This window comes from Mastomys coucha, unplaced genomic scaffold (assembly GCF_008632895.1).
Source record: "Mastomys coucha isolate ucsf_1 unplaced genomic scaffold, UCSF_Mcou_1 pScaffold6, whole genome shotgun sequence".
NCBI classification, from domain to species: Eukaryota; Metazoa; Chordata; class Mammalia; order Rodentia; family Muridae; genus Mastomys; species Mastomys coucha.
The window spans coordinates 47,924,495-47,936,668 of NW_022196912.1; the positions used below are offsets into that span (position 1 = coordinate 47,924,495).

Below are 12,174 nucleotides of genomic sequence, written 5' to 3' on the forward strand. Positions count from 1 at the left end.
GTTTCCAAGTAAGATTACGCACACATACTGGAGTTAGGATTTCCACGTATGTCTTGGGGGTGGAACAAAATTCAACTCACAACAAACCTATTAAGAAATATATTGCTCATGGGGACTGTTGTTTGGCCATAGAAAGCTTGCCTAGTGTGTGTGCACTTGGGTGCTGCCCCTCTCCAAAGAAACTCATTGACTTGAAACCCATTGACAATACTACATTGGGACTAGGGAGAGGTTTAGTCAGTAATGTGCTTGCCAAACAAGCATAAAAACTTGAGTTTATATTCCCAGAAAAAAAAAAAAAGCAGGATGCAGTAGTCTGCACAACTCCAGCATGGGATAAGAGGTTGGGAAGGGCAGAGTGGGTCACAGTTACAGAAGGTCCTCTGGGGCCTGCTGGCCAGCTATTCAAGCCAATTGGTGACCTACAGTTTCAGTGAGAGAGTCTGTCTTAAGAAATTAAGATGGAGTGACCAGTGGCCTGCAAATGAAGGTACATATATGCATAAGTACCAGAACATAAATGTGCATGTATACACAGGAACCCATACACATGCACAAATATCATACACATGCGGGCGCGCGTGCACACACACACACACACACACACACACACACACACACACACACGAAGAATTTGCATCACCAGCATCTGATGAACACTGTAGGAACTGGGACTCAGTCCATTTTGTTGCGTACTCAATTCCTCAATTCCTCAGCACACTATGCAGTTTCTCGTAGGCACTGAACATTCCATAACGATTTCTTAAAATACATTTCAGTTTTAAAATGAGTTTCAGAAACATTTGGAAGTTTAAACATTAAAAGATACACAAGATGTCAATTTTTAAAAAATTTAAATTAACATTTGTAATTAAAATACAGGAGACTGTCTTAGCTTCCAGTAGGGCTAGCCACGCATGTGCTTTAGAATTCCCTGGTATCTGTCCTGAAACGAGCCTTTGAGAACACTTGCACAATCAGTAAGACTAGAATCGAATATGTTCACAAGAAATATTAGATTGGATAAAATTGAAAATAAGTCAACAAAAGAAATCCTAGTTCATTTTATTTTCTTCATATCATTAAACATAATTGCTAATGATTTCAGAAATGTATTTTCTAATTTTTATTTAAGATTATAATCAATTATCATTAATACAGGACTAACAGCTTCCAAATCGTGCTATAGGATTCTTAAATTGATCCTTAATGACTTACTGTTGTATCTATAGATTAATATATCTCTCAGCCCACATCTGGGCAGTGTCTATTTGCAGTAGATGATGATCACCACCGAGACTCAACTAGTCCTGGTGCAGAGAATAAAGAGCCTGCAGAATACTCAGCCCTAAATGGAGCATCTATACTTCTCTCTCGCCTCCCAAGGCTCAGTGATCATTGGAAGAGGGCCCAGAGAGCCTGGGAGAGATAGAGGTGGTGATCAAATACAAGGAAGCGGAATCCTCTGGACACAACAGGGCAGCTGCACACATGAACTCGCAGCTGCATGGCAAACCCCGTGAAAGCTCAAGCCACACCAAATCCCAGCATGGAGAGGGGAGGAGGATATGAAGTCCTATCCCTAGCCGAGAACTATTGGCAATTGACAGTTGCTGGGAGAGGAAGTTTTCTTTAAGAGTGTTGCCATTGATGGACAAAAATTAAAAAAAAAAAAAAGAGAGAGAGAGGACACAATTGGGTGGGTAGGGAAGGGGGGTGAATCTGGGAGAAGTTAGGGGAGTGGGTGCATGTCGTCAAAACTCTGTACACAATTCTCAAAGAACTAATAAAAAACAAAACATATACATACTATACTTAATTTATTTGCAAGTCAAGAGCTTTCTTTCTGGTTGATATATTTTATTCTTAATGTCTTTCTGCATTTTTCAGAGCACCACCAAAACCAGTAGAGTCATATTGGACCAAGTCTACAATGGATGCTTTGTGTCTTTTTTTTGCCAGTCTTAGATACACACATAGGTTGCTTTGACCTGACCCATCTGACCTGTGATCTCTGTTTTCTTCACTCAGTACTGAAGGTAGAGATATTGGTGTTTTCCTAGGAGGACCCTAGGTCTAGAATATTTTCCAAAGTGTAGAAATCACTGGACAACATCACTCACAGGAATGGCGAGGTAGCAAGCATGTGAAAGCGATTTTTGCTTATATGCAAGTCTTTGGAGTTGAAATTGCATTCTTTAGAAAATGGGAGAATGAAACCCAGTATACAGCATCATGTAGTTCAGCTTTATGAAAAGGCTGGCTCATTTAAAGAACTAATATGTATGCATGTGGTGTCGGAAGCTAAATACATATATACTCCGTAATTGTTTTATCATCAAGATCATCATTTCAGCAATTCAAATGAAAGGCAAAGTCTGTGCATGGTTCTTTAGAAGCTTAAGCATGCTTCCCATTTGGAGTTAGAAGGCGTTACTACTCTTCCTGTTCTTAGATTAGCGGGAATTACGCTCCAGAAATGCCATAAAATATCTAACTTACATTCATAGAGAGAAACACAATTTCAGCACAGACCATGGCCTATACGGGAGACAGCATGGTTTTAGGATAGTTACTTGCCCAGGGACGAGGAGACTTTTTGTAAATAGCTATGAGCCAGGGAAGGTCCAGTGAGCAAGGAGGCAGGGGTACCTAAACCACCATGGACCAAATAAGACTCCTTCCCCTGCGTGTAGATTAGACTCAGCCAGAGTTCTTAGAATTATGCCCAGGTTCATCTAACACTAATGAAATTATAATCTGAAAGTGGAGTGATTTTAGAACACAAGGCTATGTCAAAAGTGTCCCCGATGGGTCTTACTCATAGCAGAATTAGGTGCTACTTGGCTTCTGTAGACACAAAGGGAAGGTTGGGCTCCATCTCATTAAAGTGTCTATTTTGACAATTTAAAAATCAAGAAGAGTTATATCTGATTATATCTAAGTATGGACATCTTTGACATAGCTCTTTCTATGGAACTGATGATATCTAAAGATATTTGAACAAAGATATTTGCTTTAATAATTTACTGATCCCTCTCAAAGGTGGATCAATACTGATGACAAACAGCGTAATATTTAAGAAATGAAAAAGTACTTCAAAGGAAATTGGTTCAATTTGTCTTTATGAAACCTGGGATGCTTCAAAATTTAAAAGTCCTTTAAACTGAAAAATGAATATGTAAATAAGTATTGTTATAAGCTTAGAATACATTTGATAGCAGGTATCTTCTATTAAAAAATAAAGAAAACTTCTCAGATTTAAAATGTAAAATTAAAGCATTTAGAAACTAATATTTTCTGGAACTCTTCTTTTAATAATATTCTTTTTAAAAACCCATGGAGCGGCTCCGCAAATAAGTACCTATAATTGTCCTGGGCCTAGAGAAGACTTTCTTTTTCAAGTCATTTTGAGCTGTCTTTGAAGATTCCACAAGTCTAGGAAGAAGTACAGGAGGTGGTGTGGCAGAGGTAAGGAGGGCAGAGCAAGAGGGAAAGATGACATTTGTAGGCATCCAAGGGTCCAGTGAACGACTTCCTGTCTCTGTGCTGGAGAAGATGACACTGGTTGTGTTAGGTTATTCACTCTTGGTAAAAGGTGTCACCTCCACTTTTCATATGCATGACCCTAGAGCCACAGCAGCTGGTGAGAGTGGTCATGGCTCAGGCTCAGAGTTTGTGTTCAGTGTCTGGGCATCTCCGTGATATACCGTGGGAGACAAACTGTTGACGGTACTCTGGTACTCTAAAAGCTAACTTGCACTCCTTGCTTCTAGCACATCACCAACATCTGTGGGCACAAAGGAGATGCTTGGAAACATCCTTTAAAGAATGCAGCAGAGCTTAGCAATGCTTGTACCCTTTTCTGCCAAGAGCTTATAGAACACAAGGAGAGGCAAAAATACATGGTGAATACACGTGACAACAGGTATTGTCAATTATTCTAATGAACTTTCAGAGAGACTCAATACAAGATCATCAGGCATAATAAGCAAGAATGTTCTAAGCTATTTAAACTTAGAATATTCTTCCACATCATGGAGACTGGGACGGGGAAAAAGCAGCAGAGAAACCTCACACTGAATATTAAGCAAACCATCAGTAATGCCAACATTTTTCTCCCCTCTGAGGAAGAGTTCAGCTGGGGAAAGAGCTGAATTTCTGAAGCGCAGTATTCAGACAGTCCTATTGCATTTTAAATCTAATTCTGATGACTGACACCCTGGTTTTAAAGCTTTAGAACACTAAATTGCTTTGGGCCCTAGCACCAAATATCAAGCGGAGTGTTTCTCTCCTTGTTTGATGCCAAGAACAAGATGTAGGAACCAGTTGAATTGTACAGTCCACCCTTTGTCTCTGCAGACTTCAATCTGATCAAGGAAATACTTCTTAGCATCCTCCTCGCTTCTCCCCACCGTGAGGGCATCCCGGATATATTCAATGTCCTCCTTGCTTGTCAACTGGGGCATTCCTGTCATCAGCATCATGGAGAACAAGATGATCAGCAGGTTTGTGTGATGTCGAAGAGCTAGATAAGCCCTAACGCAGACATCCTGGACAAAAGAGAAGGACATGCTGTTATCAGTGTGCTCCAGCTGGACCCAAAATGCTCAGGGTTGATGGTGCCCTTTGGCTGCCATCAAGAGGAAGGAGATTTCTGAAAACTTTAGTCTGTTCTGGAACTTACGTGTTGCTGTTCATGCAAAGAACTCTTTGTGAACAAGGCAGGTCTCTGTTGTGGGTAATAAGTGTAACGAGAACATAAACTACGTTTATACACTTGATCTTAGCCAAAAGGCTGAGAAGCGATAAACTACGTTTATAATATTGTCCATCTGTCAGTGTTCCAGCCGGTGACTGCAAGGAAAACCAGCTGCCTCACAAGTCTCATGCTATCTCTTAGTGTATCTTTCAGATTCAAGTTCCTCCCTAGGAAATGGAAGGTAGAGACATCTGTCCTATCTGAGGAGGGCTGAGACAATCACTTTTGAATACCATATTGGAATCAATAAGCTTTATGTGAGTAACAGTAATGTTTGCCAAGAGCTAATGAAATCCAAAGAAATGTGAGGAATTTAGCCATTTCTTCCTTCCTTCCTTCCTTCCTTCCTTCCTTCCTTCCTTCCTTCCTTCCTTCCTTCCTTTCTTCCTCTCTTTCTTTCTTTCACAATTTGTTGTATTTCTCTCTCTCTCTCTCTCTCTCTCTTTCTTTCACAATTTGTTGTATTTTAAGAAGCAGATCAATTTGCTTTTCACCCTCTGATTTTCTAAATTGTCAAATGAACTTTGGAATTTTAATTCAAATTCCCAACACTGAGCAAAAGAGGGTGCCTTAAAAACTGTGATGCCAGCTAGCTACGCACTGGTGGCTTAGGCCTGTCATCCCAGCACTCTGGAGGTTGAGGCAGGAGGATCCCTGTGAGTTTGAGGCAAGCTTAGGCTACAGAGTAAGTTCCAGATAAGCCTGGCCTACTGTGAGATCCTGCCTCAAGAAACCAAGAGAAAGAAAAACAAAGCTAAACAAAACCAAAGGAGAAAGAAAGGCAGAAAGACTCAAAGGCCTGTTGCTTCCATAAACACCTCTGGCAGGCAATGAGTCACGCCTCCCTGTTAAGCAACAGGCCCTTCTGTGTCATTAGATTATTTTAAAGCATAGGGAAAAGGAGAGAATGCTTAGTCTCATAAAATCAGGACTCAACCTAAACAGCATGACCTGGAAGAGAACATGTTCAGAAAACTAGTGCTAATGATTATAGATGTAAATATTTCATATTAAGATACTGAAAAGAAGTAAAGCAAGGAAACCAAAAAGTAAAAAAGTAAAACAAATTACCAAAACCCTCCTACACCATACTAAATAGGATTTATGCTCAAACTGTAAGATTTTCTGGTTATAATTATATTGGCATCTATTTATGATTTTTATAAAATATGAAAATTAATATGACATTAAAATATAACAGTGTGAAGTACTGGGTTTTATAAAAATAATTTAAAAAATTTAAATGTCAGAAAATAAAATAAATAGAAAAGGAAATGAATTATAAAGTTAGAAAAGTAGAGATAAAATGATCAGTATGTATACATGATATGTTCATTTTTTTGGACCTCTGAGGGAAAGAAAATTCAAATATGATTATAACTGGTTTTTGGTAAACTGTGTTTTGTGTATTTGTGTATGCATATGGAGGCCAGATATCAATGCCATGACCTTGGGTGGCTTCCTCAGTCACTGGCAGCCTTATAGTTTGAGACAGAGTCTCTCTTGGGTCCTGGGGCTCAACGATTCATCGAGAGCAGTTGGCCAACAGACTCTAGAATCCACCCATCCTTGCCTTCTCAGCACTGGGAAGTCATGGGCTTCTGCTACCGTGATTGTCTTTTATGTGGTGCTAGAGAGGCCGAACTTCGGTCCTCATTCTTGTGCAGCAAGTACTTTCCAACTGAACTATCTATCAACCCACGAAAGCATTTTATAAAAACAGATAGTAAGAAATTAAAAAAATAATATAAATAGTTACCACCAGTTGGCAGGTAAAACAACAGCTGCTATGAATATTGATAACAAGAAGAATGCTATGCTTAGAGTAAACACGTCACAAACTTGTGGAGAACCTGCTTAAAGAAACTGTAGAATGGGGCTGGAGAGATGGCTCAGCAGTTAAGAGCACTGACTGCTGCTCTTCCAGAGGTTGTGGGTTTAATTCTCAGCAACCACATGATGGTTCACAACCATCTTTAATAGGGATCCAATTGAAGAGAATGACAGTGTATTCTCATATAGAAAATAAATAAATCTTTTTAAAAAAAGAAACTGTAGAATTCTACTGTTTATATAAAGGAAAACTTGAATACACAAGATTACCTAGCATATTTCTCTGAAAGAAAACTCTCTGGATATTATTATGCTTGGGTTAATCTACAAGCAGTGATATTTCAGTAAAATTTCTTATTAATTAAATTCAGGTACAGGTTTTAGTTTATTCAGCATAGCCAGGGTCTAAGAAGACATTTTTAGAGATTTCAGTAATGAGAAGCTGTGCTTGCTACAACAGATATTAAAGCATTTTATTGGGCTGCAGAGATGGCTCAGTAGTTAAGAGCACTGGCTGCTCTTGCAGAGGACCTAGTTTCTGTTCCCAGCACCCACCCACATGATGGTTCACAGCCATCCCTGGTTCCAATTCTAAGGGAGGGGGGATAAACCCAACAACAAAACAAAACAAAACAAACAAACAAACAAACAAACAAAAAACCCCAAAATCATTTTTGAAGCTATAAAGAAAGGTTAAAGAAGGGTGAATTAGTATTTATTATTTAAAAACAAAGGCAAGAAATTTTGTGAAACAGAATAAAAAGTGTGAAGACACAACTGAACGCATAACAATTATGGGGTGTAATTAAGACAAACTCGAAGATTAGTGAGATAAAGGTCTATTCTTTGATGAAAGGGGTCTGGATAAAGAATTCATTATTCAGGGAAAGTAAAATGAAATAAAATTTCACTCCCCAAGATACGCCAAAAGAAATCCCAGATGAATCAAAGGTTTGCACAGAAAGAGGCCAAATATTGAATTAATCAGGCTTGGGAAGGTGCTTTACCATGGTGGAAAAAAATGGGGGAATTATAGAGATGTTAACACATACAAGCAATTATTAACAGGGAACCACAAAGAAAGCATTTATGCAATGTGACACGTGTCCATCCTATCCTAAACTCCAGGCAAGGATATGTGAGAACTCATACAGGAGAGCAGATGAAAAAACCTTGAAGAATGGAAATTTGCAAGCCAACCAACAAAACTTGAAGTAAGGCAGAAACATTCCCATATGCAATGGCAAGGTTTTAATCTCTCAGTTTCTTACAGATTGAATCTGTTCACCCATAAGAGGTGATAAAAGGGCACAGTGCGACTTTACTGGCACACCACTTGATAACATAGTTGCTGCTGTGGTAGAGATAGCTGGGAGGTCAAATGTCACATTGGTCAAAATTCAGAACTGTACGCCTAAGTTAGGTGAAAAGTTCTGGCTGAAATATGCTTCAAAGGGTGACTTTTAAAAGAATCTAGATGCTTTCCCCCAGATACTTCCATGCTAGGGACGGAACTTTTAATAAGTTGGACACATTTTCCATTAATTTATCTACAAGTGAAAGTTCTTGGGAACATCATGTAAGAAGTGGCAACCTCAATGCCCTGTTATAGAATATGGGTAAGGAGGCTGAAGAAAACTATTTCAGTCATATATTCTGAGACTCTGAGAATGGTGCTCATGGAGAATAAATACACATGTGAAAGTGTGTTACGAAGCAGGACTGAGGTGACATATGGAGTATCCTCCCATCTTTGTCAGTTAACACAAGATGACTTGGTCTCTATCTACTAGTGGCTCTTTCCTTATTACTATGACAAGATGCCCACATTCTAAAGGAGAAAGAATTTGTTTCAGCTAATGGCTTCAGGGTGATAGTCTATCATTATAGGCAAGATGGCCCAGCAGGAGCTTGAGGTGGCTGCTTGGTCATGCTGCAGCAGACAGGAATTTGAGAACTTGGGTTGACACCAGAAACAGATATCACCTTCAAAGAGCCCAGGACCTATGTCCTCCGGCTGAATAGTGTTTCCTCAGGTTCTACAACTTACCCAAACAATGCTGTCAGCTCAGGACTGAGTGTCGAGATGCACACAGGTATGGTCTCAAACCATAACATTGTAACATTCACACGTGGCACAGTGACCACAATGACAATAGAGGTCAGGCCTGCATCACACTGGACAGTGGAGGGTGGACATATTTACCCTAGCTTGGTCAAATGACCCAGGTCATTTTGATCCAACTAAAGCAATTTATATAAAATACAGACATAACAGACTGCACAGCCTGAGTATGCTGGACATGTCAGTCCCTTCCTCCCCTACCAAGATTCAGAATCTCCTTTTTGATCACCATGGCAGAAGGGCTAAAGCAGTCCCCAAAGCAACTCTGAGCTGTTTCAGCTGCAGCCCAGACTTTAACTGTCACCTGGCAGCAGCCCCAGTACATTAGTGCTCTTGCATTCCAAGTGATGCCTCTGATGCCCGGAAATCATTTTCTTTGCTTATCCAACCCACCAAGGCATCTTGAGTTTCTTGGTAATTACAGAAGCTAAGTGCAGACTTCACCCTAGGCCACAGACTCATTAATTTGCCAACTCTTGTGCTTTTCACAGACTTAGGGGGATGTCTTTTGATTTGAAACCAGAAGTACATTTTGATTTTTAATTATTTTCTATTCTTCTGTACACTAGAGGCTCCAGGCAAGTCTCCTGCTGTGTGAGCACATTGTGGGGTCAATCTCTTTCGAACAGAAAAATTTCAAGGAAGTAAATTAAGCCCAGACAAAGTTACTGTCACCCCAATCCATAGGTGCTCAGTAAATACTTTCAGATGATGGTAAGTAGATTCAACTATCCCTGAGCACAAAGAGATACACAAAGGGAAAGGATCAGGTGTCCTGTGTCTCTTGAAGGCCATCCCACCCTGATGAACTATCGTCTTCTGGAGGATGTTGAAGAGGGAACTCAGAATCGTATGCATACTCATTGAGCATTGTATTAGTGAGCTGCATTCCTGGCTGCATGACTCTGCGTGACTGGGTTTTTGTTGGTTTTAGCCTGTTTGATGGATGCTGACTTTCACATGCAGGCTCTTCTGTGAGAAAGAAATGTCTTTCCCTGCACTTAATTGCATGTTTCATACTTGGCAGACAGAACATCCAGGTTCCAACTGACTGCATAAAGTTAAAACTTGAGTGCAGACATTACTACCTTTGTTGAAGGTAGAGGGGAATGGTGTCTAACAGCAGCCTCACACCTAGTTGAATGAACTCAAATTTTGGCTTTTTTATTGACCATCAGATCATTTAACTCCTTTTATTTAACTCAGTGTTTTCATCTGTACGGTGAGTACAATAGTAATGTCCATTTCATATGGCCGTGGTGAGATTTAAGTGCTATGCAACCAGCTTCCTTTCATTACTAAATCCTACAAAGAATTGCATCCTTGAACATGCTTCCCAGTGCTAAATGCATCAGTTTCTCATGCAGACTGTCCACCAAAATGATTCCATAGACAGTTCATCTAAGCAGATGAAAGGTAATGGGTAACTACCTTTTTTTTGCAATGTGTACGGAAAGGGCTGTCTTCACACTCGCTCACAAGGAAGGATACATAGCATGTTGCACATTGGGCATCTACAGGTACTTCTTTTCTTTTGGGGATCACGGTTGGGTACTGCTCCACCAACTCAAGCCCCAAGAGTTTCGTTTCTGTCCTTTATACACACAGTGACAAGGCTTGTGAGCATGTCCTGGTCACATTGCTTCAGCCCAGAGGACTGTGGTTTGAGTGGCTAAAAGGATGTGGCTGGGGAGTTCAGGGGAAAACCCAGAACACAGAAGTTACTGCCTGTTGAAAGGTTTTTTTTTTTTTTTCTTCCAGGGTTCAAACATTGCTCTTCTCAATTGCCAGCGAGAGGCTGTGTGCTACTGAGTGAAGAAGAAAATCTGATTTGGGGGACTTGGTTTCATGTACTACTTAATGTAGAGAACATTCCATTACCAATGACGGCATTAGCTGGCACGCTCTCCATTAGTAGCTAATAAATAGGTTGAGCCTGCGTAGTACATCTGCTCCTAATTCCATTGCTGTCTAAATGCCTTAATTGTAGGATATTCGCCCTGAAAGAAAGAAATGTTTTTATAGGGTACCACCTCCGCCCATCTTGGAAACAAAGGAATTCATTACCATTTCAGGGCTCAAACCTTGCCTTGATTTGTTAACCATCCCAGCAGATGATCTACTAACTATCCCAGTCACTAAACCAATGAATTTAATCCATGTCATCAACTAATTCTTAACCACTGAAGAGCAGGTAGAGTGTTCAGGTCATACGGATACTTTTTCTAACAACTGAAACCCTCCATTCTCCTTGGAGATGAACCGTGCATATTCAGTTAAGTAGAGAAATGACACCAGGACCATGAAACAGAAACTCCAGGGAGAGATTCTGAGGCTGAGGGGTAGGAGAGAAAAACTGACAAATATTCATCACTGAACAACAACAACAACAACAACAACAACAACAAAATGCCTGTCTGCCTAAGAGACACAGTTGTGAAAACAATAGTCTACTCCAAGGCATGCATTAAATGCATTTTAAAATAAAAGTCAATATATTGCCCCAGCTAACATTCTTAGTATTTATCTTAACAAACCAGAAAAGGTTGATTCACAGACTTAACAATGCAGGAAGAATCACTCTGTAGTGTGTCTGAACACGGAGAGTTTCTGACCCTTGGCTATTCATTTATTGAGGTGGAATTAGTAGTTTCATATTTATGGACTTGAACATGAGCCACAAACTAGCTGTTCACCAGGGAAAGGGATATACCATTGTCTCTCAAATATTTAGATAAAAATTCATTAGGAATACAAGGGCTATAATTAAATTGCTTTCTTTAAGTGTATTAAGAATGGTCTCTCTGTGTGCATCGATCTCTTTCTCTCTCTCTGTTTGTCTTTCTCTCTCCCCATAACACCCCCCCCCCCGTGTGTGTATGTGTGTATGTGTGTATGTGTGTATCTTCCAGCTTTGTACCAAAAAAATTTGAGGTGATCTATTTGGATATATAAGAGTAAAAATAATGTAACTTAAAGGTAGATGAAAAAAGGAAGGAAAATATTCACAATAGGCTACAGAAATAAAAAAAAAATCCTACAGCTTTTTCATATTTACCAAGTGCAATCTTTCTACAGTTCTAGCCAAAAAAATCTAATCCATAACTCCATCCAACTTTGAGAAGTTAAAAGCAAAACCAAACCTCGTTTATGAGAAGCAGTGCTTGTATAGAAACTGAAACCAATGGAAATTTCCCAAGAAGATTGTTGAGAGTGAGCGCACTTGGAAGATAATGGAACACATACCTCATAGCACTGTAAAGTAGACACAGCAATCCTTTAAAAGAAACTAAACATTAGAAGAATGCCTTTGTTGCCAAGCTGAATAGTGTTTAAAATGACCAGGGCTCTACAGTCTTGGGTGTTGAATAACATTTCATGCTGGTGGACTAACCCATAACTGACTTTATTGGTGTCCCAATGCCATGCCCCCAGGCCTAGATTTGTATGTGTT

General features: G+C 39.8%; 1 protein-coding gene across 5 annotated transcripts in view; it reads right to left on the reverse strand.

Annotated features, from left to right (window-relative positions):
- Window positions 1-1,803: 1,803 nt before the first annotated feature.
- Pik3cg (phosphatidylinositol-4,5-bisphosphate 3-kinase catalytic subunit gamma) overlaps window positions 1,804-12,174 on the reverse strand; it is a 35,344-nt gene continuing 24,973 nt past the window's right edge. For all 5 annotated transcript variants that reach the window (XM_031356084.1, XM_031356085.1, XM_031356083.1 and 2 more), the window contains one exon: window positions 1,804-4,553. In XM_031356084.1, the coding sequence (XP_031211944.1) occupies window positions 4,275-4,553 (279 nt within the window). In that variant the 3' untranslated portion in view covers window positions 1,804-4,274. The remainder of the gene's footprint in view (window positions 4,554-12,174) is intronic.